We start from the raw sequence: 13,473 nt of genomic DNA on the forward strand, positions 1-13,473 counted from the left end.
AAACAGCCCCAGCCTGTTCAGCCTCTCCCTGTAGCTCAGATCCTCCAACCCTGGCAACATCCTTGTAAATCTTTTCTGAACCCTTTCAAGTTTCACAACATCTTTCCGATAGGAAGGAGACCAGAATTGCACGCAATATTCCAACAGCGCCTAACCAATGTCCCATACAGCTGCAACATGACCTCCCAATTTCTGTACTCAATACTCTGACCAATAAAGGAAAGCATACCAAACGCCTTCTTCACTATCCTATCTATCTGCGACTCCACTTTCAAGGAGCTATGAACCTGCACTCCAAGGTCTTTTTGTTCAGCAACACTCCCTAGGACCTTACCATTTAGTGTATAAGTCCTGCTAAGATTTGCTTTCCCAAAATGCAGCACCTCGCATTTATCTGAATTAAACTCCAAACTTACTAACTGTACTTCTTATGCTCGCATCCAAATCATTTATGTGAATGACAAAAAGTAGATGACCCAACACCGATCCTTGTGGCACTCCACTGGTCACAGGCTTCCAGTCTGAAAAACAACCCTCCACCACCACCCTTTGTCTTCTACTTTGAGCCAGTTCTGTATCCAAATGGCTAGTTCCCGTTGTATTTCATGAGATCTAACCTTGCTAATCAGTTTCCCATGGGGAACCTTATCGAACGCCTTTCTGAAATCCATACAGATTACATCCACTGCTCTGCCCTCATCAATCCTCTTTGTTACTTCTTCAAAAACTCAATCAAGTTTGTGAGACATGATTTCCCACACACAAAGCCATGTTGACTATCCCTCATCAGTCCTTGCCTTTCCAAATACATGTACATCCTGTCCCTCAGGATTCCTTCCAACAGCTTGCCCACCACCGACGTCAGGCTCACTCTCTATAGTTCCCTGGCTCGTCCATACCACCTTTCTTAAACAGTGGCACCATGTTAGCCATCCTCCAGTTTTCCGGCACCTCACCTGTGACTATCGATGATACAAATATCTCAGCAAGAGGCCGAGCAATCACTTATCATGCTTCCCACAGAGTTCTAGGCTTCACCTGATCAGGTCCATAAGACCATAAGACATAGGAGCGGAAGTAAGGCCATTCGGCCCATCGAGTCCACTCCACCATTCAATCATGGCTGATGGGCATTCAACTCCACTTACCCACATTCTCCCCGTAGCCCTTAATTCCTTGTGACATCAAGAATTTATCAATTTCTGCCATGAAGACATTTAGCGTCCCAGCCTCCACTGCTCTCTGCGGCAATGAATCCCACAGACCCACCACTCTCTGGCTGAAGAAATGTCTCTGCATTTCTGTTCTGAATTTACCCCCTCTAATTCTAAGGCTGTGTCCACAGGAACAAGAAATTAAGGTCCTTGATGTCACAAGGTCCTGGGGACTTATCCACCTTTACCCATTTCAAGACATCCAGCACTTCTTCCTCTGTATTATGGACATTTTGCAAGATGTCACCATCTATTTCCCTACAGTCTATGTCTTCCATATCCTTTTCCACAGTAATTACTGATGCAAAATACTCATTTAGTATCTCTCCCATTTTCTGCGGCTCCACACAAAGGCCGCCTTGCTGATCTTTGAGGGGTCCTATTCCCTCCCTAGTTACTCTTTTGTCTTTAATGTATTTGTAAAAACTTTTTGGATTCTCAAATGGATAAATGGCTCTCTTTTGTGTTGGCAAGTTACTTCTACTGGAGTGCTGCAGGGATCATTTCTGGGGCTTCAACTATATATAATCTATATCAATGACTTGGATAAAGAAACCAAATGTATGGTAGCTAAATCTGCCAGCAACAGCAAAATAGGTAGAAAATAAGTTGTCAAGAGATGTAAAGAGGATATAGATAAGGTAAGCAAAGAAAATTGACTGATGGAGTATAATGTGGAAAAGTTTTCATTTGTACACTTTGGCAGGAAGAATAGAGAGTAAGTATGCTATTTAAATGAAAAGAGATTGTGGACCTCTGTTTCAGAGGGAACTGGATGTCCTGATACATGAATCCCAAAAATTCATATACAAGTACAAGTGATTAGGAAGGCAAATGGAATGTTGGCATTTATGGCAAGTGGAATGAAATATCATAGAGTCAGAGTCTGAATGCAAAAGTAGGGAATGCAGCTGTACAAGAACTTGATGGGATCATAATCAGTAAACTGTGTATAGCTTTGGCCTTCTTATTCAAAAAATGATGTAATTGTGTTAGAAACTGTTCACTCAACTCATTCCAGGGATGAAGAGGTTATCTTATGCAGAAAGATTGGAATGATAGTGCCTATATCCATAGGCAATCTTAATGAATCATATGCGGTCCTGAGGGCACTTGAGGAGAATATCAGATGGATGTTTCTTCTGTGGGGGAGATTAAAAACTAGGGAACACAGTATAAGTGTATGAGGTCTCCGTTTGGTACAGAGATTAGTTTTTTTTCTTTTAGGGAGTCATTAGCATGTGAAATTGTCTTCACCAGGAGGCAATGGAGACGAAATCAATGAAATTATACAAGGCAGAGTTAGATAAATTTTTGATAGCAAAAGGAGCCAAGATAGGAACATGGCTCAGGCCTCAATTAAGTCAGCCATAATCTTAAGAATACAGAGCAAACTTGAGGGACCGAAGCTACTCTTGCTCCTAAATCCGATATTTTCAAGCCTTTCACAAAGCTGTAAAGATTTTAGGTTTCCAATCCCACCATTTTGTGATTAATTGTACACATCTGTTTGGATTTCACCAACACTGCAACTAGTCTTGGAGCTATGCATAATTACATAAATTAGATGGATAAGAAAAAATACATATCATTTTAGATTCATGGTGGCCAACACTGTATCTGTCCTGAACTGTATCAGAGGTACTAAGCATATTACCTGATATCAGAAAATCTATCTTGGTGATTTTATACATGTTTCCTTGCCAAATATCCTTTGTGATCATGGTCATATTTAGGAAATGCCTCTCCATGTCTTGCCAGAAGTATTGTTCACTGGCTGGAGTAGTGGCCTTTAAAATTAGCTTTCAACTGTCAAAGCTCTTACTTTTAAAAATCCCTCCCACAGCTGGTAATTGAATGGTAGAAGATGAAAAGTCCCATTTTCAACTTAAGACAAGTGGCAAGGGAAAAAGAGACAATAAGAAGAGAAAACTAAGAAAGAAAGCATGTGTAGAGTGTTTATAGAGTGTTTATTTTCATGCAAATATATTCATGTTGGTACTTCTCTCTGTAAGTTACAGTTCATATTCTATTGATAAAGCTATTGAAGATATTTCCCTGAGGTGGTTGGCTGCCTAAGGGTGAAAGGTAGAATTGTTACTTAAGTTTTACAATGCACAATAACATTATTAGACAAATAAAATAATTGCCAAAGTAAAATTGCTTCATTGTATGTTCCTACCTTACTAAAAAATGAAATGACTAAATGCAAATGAATACTTTAATGATTGATAATTCACGTGGAATGCAAATTACCCTAAATACCCTGATAAAAAGGCATATATATATATTGTATATGTACAGAAAACAAATAAAGTGAAACCAATATTGAAGATGATGCGCCAGATTGAATCAATAGACCATAATCTAAATTCCATAATAGGGTGTATTAAGTTTGTCTCTACAGACACAAATCTCACTGACAAGAGATCAGTTACATGTCTCAACTGTACCATTCTCCATTTATGTGTTTCAGCTCTAAAAGGAGAGGATATCTAGGGGGAAGGGTCACTGGACCCAAAATATTAACTCTGCTCTCTCTCCACAGACTCTGCTGAGTTCCTCCAGCAACTTCTGTTTTTGTACAGCCTAGCAGGAGTTCTGTTCTGAATTAGTGGGGGAAGATACAAGCTTCCTTTCGAGCATTTTATGAAATTCAGCACACCATTTCAGTACACTGAAACATTAACATCTTCTCCAACAGGTAACTAAGACAAGGATTTTTATGGATGTAGATTTGCTCGCTGAGCTGGAAGGTTCATTTACCAGACATTTCATCATCCTACTAGGTAACATCTTCAGTGGGCCTCTGGAACCTTCCAGCTAAGCGAGCAAACCTACATCCAGAACCTCAACCTGAGCTACAAATCTTCTCAAAACTCACAAGGATTTTTATGTTGATCTTGATGGAACACTGATCATTTAGGGAACAAAAAATATGAAAGATGACACGTAGTTATTGTTGATCAAGGAAGTGATAAATAAGAACCTGAAACTGCCCAGGAGGCTTCATCAATTTGCTCAGTTGTTTCTGTGATGTTATAGATAATGATGTCACAGTCCAGAAGATACTCCAATAGTTGTTCCCTTGAGTTAAACTGAAAAACGAAGGGAAAAATAAACAATTTTTTCACAGATGTCCATATAAAATGATTCCTAACTATGAACATAATTTTACCTTTCTAAAAAGATTTCCTATAAAGTGTGTTAGATGTCAACTTTTTAAACCCTATTTATAATTTATGTCTAAAGGGAAATGTGATTACTTTGGGTGCATATACTTGCAGTTTACTTTTGAAATATCTTCTGCATTATTGAACAGTATTTTGAAATTGTGTTAATGGAAATTTAAATACTTTTTTTTGCACCTCCAGGCATGTACACATTGACAACTCAATTCAATTTTCTTCATTCTTCACTTCAAATCTCATTAATCACTGTAGTCAAGTCTAATCCTGGCTTCACATAGTGTCTACACATACAAACTTTTCAACAGACGGCCCTGGAATAGAAACCAAGATAGACATCCTCTTTTCTAAGCACAGACACACGAAAGTGAGTTGGAGTAAGTGGAACTGACTAACTTAGGGAATATTTGTTCTTAGTCAATCATGAGATGTGAGCGTCATTGCTGGGCCAGTATTATTTCCCTATTGAACCTCAAATAAAAAAAATCAGAACATGCTTGTGATGCTGAGCAGTTCGTCCCATGAGGACAAAATCATTAACATCCCATCGCAATTCATTACAAATGGGAAATGTTAGATTATTGATAATGAAAACAGATAGAGACATTTGGTCAGCTTTCCAGTGCATTGGTTAGAAAACGTTCTGCAGGGAACACAGGACATACAACAGATTAAAATTAAAAGAGCAAAGAATACTAGTAGAGACATTTATAGAAGATTCTGAGGATGACATGGTGAGGGAAAGAGAACTAACGAAGGTTGGCAAGGAAAGGCGTGACATTGCAAGTAACAGGTCACCCTAACCCAATGTAATCTAATGATAGGGATGCCAATGAGGAAACCTTTGTAAAGACAAGATTGGAGAAATCCCTCTTATACAATTGACGAGGTTCACTCTAACTAAATAGAGGGGAGAGAAGAACAGCAGCTGGAGAACAGGTAAGGCAAAGAGGACAAAAGAGTGCTGTCAAAAATCAACAACAGAATGTGAATGATACCTAATGAGTGATCTAAGTCAAAAATAGGGAACTCGGTTAAACTCTAATGTAGCTGCTTTAACATTGAAACTGGATGTCTTCCTTAGTCTTACTGCACTAGTTCTCATGAAGGCTGTTTTTTGGACATTAACCTATGGGTTTCTTCCAGAAGAACATAAGAACATATAGGAATTTAAGAAATAGGAGCAGGAGTAGGCCATCTGGCCCCTTGAGGTTGCTCCACCATTCAATAACATCATGGCTGATCTTTCTCGTGGACTCAGCTCCACCTATCCGCCTGCTCACCATAACCCTTAATTCCTTTACTGTTCAAAAGTCTATCCATCTTTATCTTAAAAACATTCAACAGGTAGCCTCAACTGCTTCACTGGGCATGGAATTGCACAGATTCAGAACCCTTTGGGAGAAGAAGTTCCTCCTCAGCTCAGTCCTAAATCTGCACCCCCATAATCTGAGACTGTGTACCCTAGTTCTAGTTTCACCCACTAATAGAAACAAACTCCCTGCTTCTACTTTATCTATTCCCTTTATAATTTTATATGTTTCTATAAGATCACCTCTCACATTTACCAACATTGTCGTCCATTCGCTAGATTCTTGCCCACTCACTTAACCTATCTATATCCCCCTGCAGACTTTTAGTGTCCTCTGCACATTCGAAAGGGGAAAGTGAGATGCTGGAGATCAGAGTCGCTGAGTGCGGTGCTGGAAAAGCACAAGGGGTCAGGCTGCATCCAAGGATCAGGAGAACTGACGTTTCGAGCATAAGGTCTTCATCCTGATGAAGAGCTTATGCTCGAAACGTCAATTCTCCTATTCCTCGGATGCTGCCTGACCAGCTGTGCTTTTCCAGCACTGCACTCCTCAACTCGGCACATTCCAAAGTCTGGTCAGCTTTTGTAATTTTTTTTGCTTCCCTTTGTGTCTTGAGATGAGTTGCTTTATCCATCTGCTTTGCTATATACCAAGCAGTTAGTGACCTGGCAAGAAACCATACACACTTATGTCTACCGAACTATAAAAACTCTAGCTCAGTTTTAAGACATAAATTCTGTTTTAAAGAAATTTTAAAATAATAATTCTATAAACATTTTTTTATTTCATAAAGTGAATTTGGGGACTCACAGAGAAGATTTCAAAAGCAAAATCAGGCTTCTGGGCATCAGGGTTTCTCTGCGTTCCCACCACCTGATATGTCCCTTTGGCCACTGGAATGCTTCGGACTGAATCATTCTCTTCCTCAATTTGTTCTTCCTCTAGTGGTGCCTCCAATGATGCTCCAACCACACAGTTAGATAGGTACTAGAAATGAATCAGGTATCAGAATTTAATCTTTGAATTCAGAGAACCATACAGTAGCGCACCACAGAAGTAGATTATTCAGCTCATCAAGGCTTCGGCCGTTCACATGAAGACATGAAGCGCAAGTCCAATATTCCTGCTCCTTCTCCTATGCTGCAATTCCTCCTTCATATATTTATTGAAACCCCTTCTGAAAGTTACTGTTGAATCGTTACCCTTTTATACGGTGCATTCTGAATCCTGAACACTTGTTGCATTAGATAAAGATTTTCCTCATAATAAATCCAGTTCTTTTGGCAAACATCTGAAATCTGTGCCCTCTTAATTTCAGTCCTTCAGCTATTAGAAGTAGTTTCACTTTATTTACACTATCTAAATTCATCATCACTACCTCTATTAAATTTTCTCTTTACTTTCCATGCTCTAAGGAGAACAACTCCAACTTTTTCAATCTATATGTAACACTGAAATGTTTCATACCTGAACCCATTCTAGAAAATCTCTTCTGTAGCTTCTGGAAAGCCGAGAAATCCTTCTTAAAGTGTGCTGCCCAGGATAGGACAACTTGCTACAACTGGAGTGGAACTAGTACTTTATATAGTTTACCATAGGAAATGTTACAAATTGAAATTTGCTAATGGAATCTAAATAAGATTTAAAAGAAATTTCTGCACAGTTCTCCTTTGCAATTATTAACTTCCAGCACTGGCAGTCACAGTAAATGTCAATTAGACAGATGTTTCATTATGGAAGTGTGTAAAAGAGGAACTTTTAAACTCTGAAACCTATACAGAAGCATTTAACTGCTGCCAAAGAGTAGTAAAACTACTAGTATCAAATTAACCACCTGTTATACACCCCACCCAATTTTCAGCTGCTCTCATACAGCCAACTTTATACCCTCTTCAAAATACCTGCTCCTTGTTTTCCTGGACACAGAAACTAATCTTGCCAAACTGTAGTCCTTTTCCTTCGGAAAATTAAAAGTCAGGAGGTCAACTCATTGATATTATCAAGTCAAATTAAAATCAGCTTCAACTATCTAGAGACTATCTATATGTTTATCAAACATATTCTTAAATGTGTTTTTATTGTGCTTATTCTTAAAGAAGTAATGCAGGAACAGCTGTGAAAAATGTTTGAGGAGTAGTGTAGTAAATGAACATGAAGTTAACAAATCAAAAGCTAGGCACAGAGAAGGAGCACCATTCATAGAGTCATAGAGCTGTACAGCATGGAAACAGACCCTTCCGTACATGCAACCAGATATGCTAAATTAGTCTTGCCCCATTTGCCAGCACTTGGTCCATATCCTTCTCAACCTTCCTATTCATATACCCATCCAGATGCCTTTTAAATGTTGTAATTCCCCTGGCAGTTCATTCCATACACACACCACCCTCTGCATGAAAAAGTTGCCCCTTAGGTCCATTAAAATATTTCCCCTCTCACCTTAAACTTATTCCCTCTACTTCTGGACTCCCCACCCCAGGTAAAAACCTTTATCTATTTACCCTATCCATGTCTCTCATGATTCCATAAACCTTTATAGAGTCACCCCTCATCTTCCCCAGGGAAAAAAGCTCCAGCCTATTCAGTCTGTCCCTGTAGCTCTCCCCATAGCTCAAACCCAGGATTCTGGATAATCCAAAATGGAGGATGGGAAAAAATTGTGGCTGTAACAGCTGCTCCTTTTTTGAGATATTTTAAGTGTTGGAGCTGATTTCCTTCAAATTCCAGATGCAGTAATTACTGTTTTAAAAGCTGTTGCGTTGTTTTTGAATTTTGGGGGAAAAAGATCAAAACAACAGCACTTTATAAAGGAGGGAGAGACAAAGGCAGAAATCACATGGGCAGTGATTGAAACGGAGAATTCATATCATGTTATTTCATCTGTCAAGGAAGGCAATACATGTTTCCCAGGTACAATCCAAATGTTTCTCAAACAGATTTGAATTGTGTTGCCACCATTGCCCTAGCCTCTGTATTAATTTAGTGTAAAACGTTCCCAAACATCAGCCCCAAATTTATCTTAGAATTTAGGAACACCACAGTCGGAGTAGGCCATCTGGCCCTTTGAGCCTGCTCCAACTATATTACTTTTGTAATTTCAGGTTAAATTATCTTTTTCATTCACCATTTCTATATTTTACACATTGCACAGTTGCTGCTCTTACAAAGTGAAGCTCTGATTTTCTCAAGTATTTTCACCCAGTTATTCTAAATATATTAAATGAAAAGAGGAGCAGCAGTTGGATCTTTGGCCCATCAAGCGTGCTCCACTATTCAATACAATCGTGGTTGATCAGATCAAGACTTTAACTCCACTTTTATTTGTTCCCATAACCCTTGATTCTCTTGTATTCAAACATCTGTCTATTTCAGCCATGAATCTATTCAATGCCACAGCCCACACTGCTCTCGAGGTTAGAAAATGCCACAGATTAACAGCCTTCTGAGAGAAAATCCTTTTCAAGACGTCTTACGGGAGACCCTTATTTAGTAACTATGTCCTTAATTTTAGATTCACATATGGGAAAATATGCACCTGTTCTTCCATCAATCACCTTGAATTTGTGCCCTTTGGTTATCAACACTCCTGCCAGTTCAAACACTTTTCCTTATTTACTCTGTTCCAAATTTCCATGATTTTGAATGCTTTATTCATTTTTACAAACAAGTCTGCTTTCAAGAAAATGGCTCCAGTTTTGCCATGTACCTGAAACCTCACACCCCTGTTACAGGGGTAAATCTAGTTAACCTCCTCTGCCTCCACTCTCAAATGTTGATTCCCACAGTATTTTACAAAAAACAGAGTGCTGATTCCTCCAACAATTTCTGTTTTGTTTCAGATTTCCAGCATGTACAGTTGTGTTTTGCTCACTATACTTTAGCTGAGGGGATCAATTCATTACTTCAGCACTTCTCAGTCTCCAGGCTCTTTTAAAAAATGTTATTTCTTTCACTGACAACAATTTGTAGTGTTGTGCCACAGGGAATTGGAAAGATTTTAACGTGATTTGGCAAATGGAGCACGATATTCCAGGTGTAAGAACAATAATGCAAAGAAGCGTAATTTCATGCTTCCCAAAGGCTTTCCCACTGTGGCCTCAACTTGAAGCTTGAAAATTATTGTGACTCTTCAGTGAGAAGTGAGGTCTATGAAAGAAGGTACCTGTCTATTAGTGCAGGAACACAGTAGTTATAACTTGGTCTCAGCTGCACAGCAACTTCCTCCAAGTTCACAACCCCATTTGTAAAACCCTGGATCAGATCAGATTGTCTCATGGAGCTTGTGGCTGGGGAGCATGTTAGTTTCTGTGTTATTGATCAAGCCAGTTTTCTAGTTTTTCCTGTGCTTTTGCTGATCCAAGATGGCGGCAGAGTAGGAGGTCCTGAGCCCAGGGCTAGCCCACTCCTCTTTTCTATTTTTTTCCTCATTTCTCACTGTTTTTCTTCTTTTTATTTGCCTCTAGTGAAGAGCTTAGTCATGGCAACAGCATTGGCAATAATGGCATTGGCGGTGTGTAAGCCTACCACTACAATCTCATGGTTGCTGCAGCAGAGGCAAGTTTGGCTTCCCCACAGCATTTTCATCCAGCGCAGACTGATGGAGGTTGCAGCAGAGGCAGGTTTGAGCCCAATATACAACCAGGCAGCATCAGCAAGGTAGGCCTGGAGCGGACTCTTGGCAGTGGTGGCGGAGTCAAGTTTGGTCCAGTATGGGACCCAGCAGCATTGGCAAGTGACTGCGTTGGCGAGTGGTGGTGGTGGCGGCATTAATGGAGGCAAGATGGTGCTGAAGAATGGCAACTCTTGTTCCAGCATGGTGAGCAGACTTGTGCTGGCCGCCGGTATTGGAACGGGATGTACAAAGTTAAAAATCAAATAGTGGGTGGCACGGTGGCTCGGTGGTTAGCACTGCAGCCTCACAGCACCAGGGTCCCAGGTTCAATTCCAGCCTCGGGTGACTGTCTGTGTGGAGTTTGCACATTCTCCCCGTGTCTGTGTGGGTTTCCTCCCACAGTCACAAAGATGTGCAGGTCAGGTGAATTGGCCATGCTAAATTGTCCATAGTATTAGGTGCATTAGTCAGAGGGAAATGGGTCTGGGTGGGTTACTCTTCGGAGGGTCGGTGTGGACTGGTTGGGCCGAAGGGCCTGGTTCCACACTGTAGGCAATCTAATCTAATCAAACACCAGATTACAGTCCAACAGGTTTATTTGGAAGCATTAGCTTTCCGAGCGCTGTTCCTTCATCAGGTGGTTGTTCACCCAAAAGCTAGTGCTTCCAAATAAACCTGTTGTTATGTGATTTTTAACTTTATAAAGTTGAACTTTTTTTCTTTATTCTTCTGCCTTTACATTGTATTTTGGTTTATTTTTCTGTGTTTTACAATAGCACTGAACACTATACAATACTTTTCACTGTATTTTGTAACAAAATAATGTGACAATAAAGAAATCAAAAATTCAAATCAGTTTATACAAGTTACTACTGCAATTCTCAGCAATACTGAAAAGTTTCAACGTACTTGAAAATACTGTCAAGCTCTATCAGCAACTCCAACAATTAGAGAAACAGATGGAGGACATTAACTATAGGTCCAATAAAACTCAGAAAAAAAGATGACGGCAAAGCAAAAAGCCAAATCCACATATTCTATTGATGAAAATGACAGATGGCCTCCTGACTCTGTAAACATTTTGCCTAACAGCTAACAGTTAGGAACTCAACTGCGGGGGTAACCTAACCTTTGCCTGGCAAATACAATGCATTCAGTGTCCTATGTTCAGACATCACTGGCTGGGGACACCTCAAATCAAAGTTGGTGGCTATAATTCTGCCGAAGGTGTGGACACTGTTGGATACTATATTACAAAACCTTCTGGAATTTTCCCAACCAAAGTTGTGTACACAAGTGTGTGCACAAAGAATTATTTATGTGTGCACTCACACATACATGTACACTAGATAAACTTGCCTATACAAGCACCTTGGCTTACACACCCATACACTTACCAACATATAATGAACACATAGGCACCTTGGCTTACACACCCATACACTTACCAACATATACTTATAATGAACACATAGATGTATCCCTGAATACACACACTTAAAACCCAACATGTATGCTTATACTCCTCACAACACACTCATACCCTCTAACCACATTTACCCTCACAACACATAACATCTTGTTATCCATACCCCTCTCTCAGTGTCCCTTCCACAAAAACTTACTCATGACATCCACACATACAGGCACCTCTAACACACATGCTTATCTCTCAACGATGCACAATTACTTAATCCCCCCAATACCAAACGCACAGTCTTCGTCCACACACACAATATACACTCCATGCCTCTATTTGTTTTGTACTTTAGCTATTTTTCTAATCAACTTGTTCAGAGATGTTTTTACACACCTCCAGAGCAGATGGGACTTGAACCCAGGCCTCTGTTCTGGGTTCAGGGTAAGGGCACTGCTACCAAACCACACGAGAGCCTCTACACACTGACTCATCACCTCCAACTCAGCTGCTTAACTCCCTAAATAAAACATTAACCATACACATACCCCTCACAGATACACACGCTGAACCTCCAAAAACTCTTACCCTTCCCCCGCCATATGAAAACCCCAACCATCCCAGTAATGCCCCTCAGTAAATAATTTCGGATCTCACTAACTTTGCCTGTGTGGCTCCCAACGAACGAGTCCAAGTGGTTGAGGAAGATCCGTTTGCTGCGGACTTTGCCAGGTGAAACCTCACTGTCCTCCTCCGCCATGGCTGCCCGGCGCCCTTGGAGACGCAGCCAGACGGACGCGTTGCTAAGGGAGTGTCCTGGGCGGGGCCAGCGGACAGCCAAGTGGGCGGAGGACAACTCCACCTCCAGCTGCAAAGGGAGGGAGGAGGGAATCCCAGTGCCTGTCCCCACTGTGTGCTGAGAATGATGCTGGACCTGCAAACCCTGCACAAGGACATGCAGCCAGCCAGTTTGTGGGCTACGGGTTGTAGAAGTGGCAGTCAATGCCCTGCAGCCAAAAGCGTCAACCTTGAACAGTGTTGGAAGGAAGCACTCTCAGCACTGCATAGCAAAGAAAGTACTGAAGCAGCATCTAGGTAACACCTTTCATGACCTTGAAACATCTCCAAAACTATTGGCAACTCATGAAGCACTTTATTGAAGTAATTTTATTGGAAATAAGGTGAAAACCATTGTTACTTTGTCCATTTTATGCAACAATCCAAAACTAATCATGCTACATCTTGCTTTGGTTCAACTTCCAGGATCTAAATTGGACATAAAGGCCCTAGCTTCTCCAAATAACGAATTCATTTTGACTTTGCACCATTTTGAGCGGCACTCCCAACCCTCTCAGATTGCCCAGGAGTCTCCTACAGTCAATAATTGATAGCCAAAGCTCAGCGGCAAGAGACATAGAACATAGAACAATACAGCACAGAACAGGCCCTTCGGCCCACGATGTTGTGCCGAACATTTGTCCTAGCTTAAGCACCCATCCATGTACCTATCCAATTGCCGCTTAAAGATCACCAAAGATTCTGACTCTACCACTCCCACAGGCAGCGCATTCCATGCCCCCACCACTCTCTGGGTAAAGAACCCACCCCTGACATCTCCCCTATACCTTCCACCCTTCATCTTAAATTTATGGCCTCTTGTAACACTCTGTTGTACCCGTGGAAAAAGTTTCTGATTGTCTATTCTATCTATTCCCCTGATTATCTTATA

General features: G+C 40.7%; 1 protein-coding gene across 2 annotated transcripts in view; it reads right to left on the bottom strand.

The window, feature by feature from the left end:
* ak7b (adenylate kinase 7b) overlaps nt 1-12,510 on the bottom strand; it is an 81,127-nt gene extending 68,617 nt beyond the window's left edge. For both annotated transcript variants that reach the window (XM_043697056.1, XM_043697055.1), the window contains exons 1-3: nt 12,406-12,510; nt 6,526-6,702; nt 4,204-4,312 (exon numbers count right to left, since the gene is read on the bottom strand). In XM_043697056.1, coding sequence (XP_043552991.1) covers nt 4,204-4,312; nt 6,526-6,702; nt 12,406-12,504 — 385 coding nt within the window. In that variant the 5' untranslated portion in view covers nt 12,505-12,510. The remainder of the gene's footprint in view (nt 1-4,203; nt 4,313-6,525; nt 6,703-12,405) is intronic.
* Nucleotides 12,511-13,473: the final 963 nt, after the last annotated feature.

This window comes from Chiloscyllium plagiosum, chromosome 10, assembly GCF_004010195.1.
Source record: "Chiloscyllium plagiosum isolate BGI_BamShark_2017 chromosome 10, ASM401019v2, whole genome shotgun sequence".
In the NCBI taxonomy this organism is placed as follows: Eukaryota; Metazoa; Chordata; class Chondrichthyes; order Orectolobiformes; family Hemiscylliidae; genus Chiloscyllium; species Chiloscyllium plagiosum.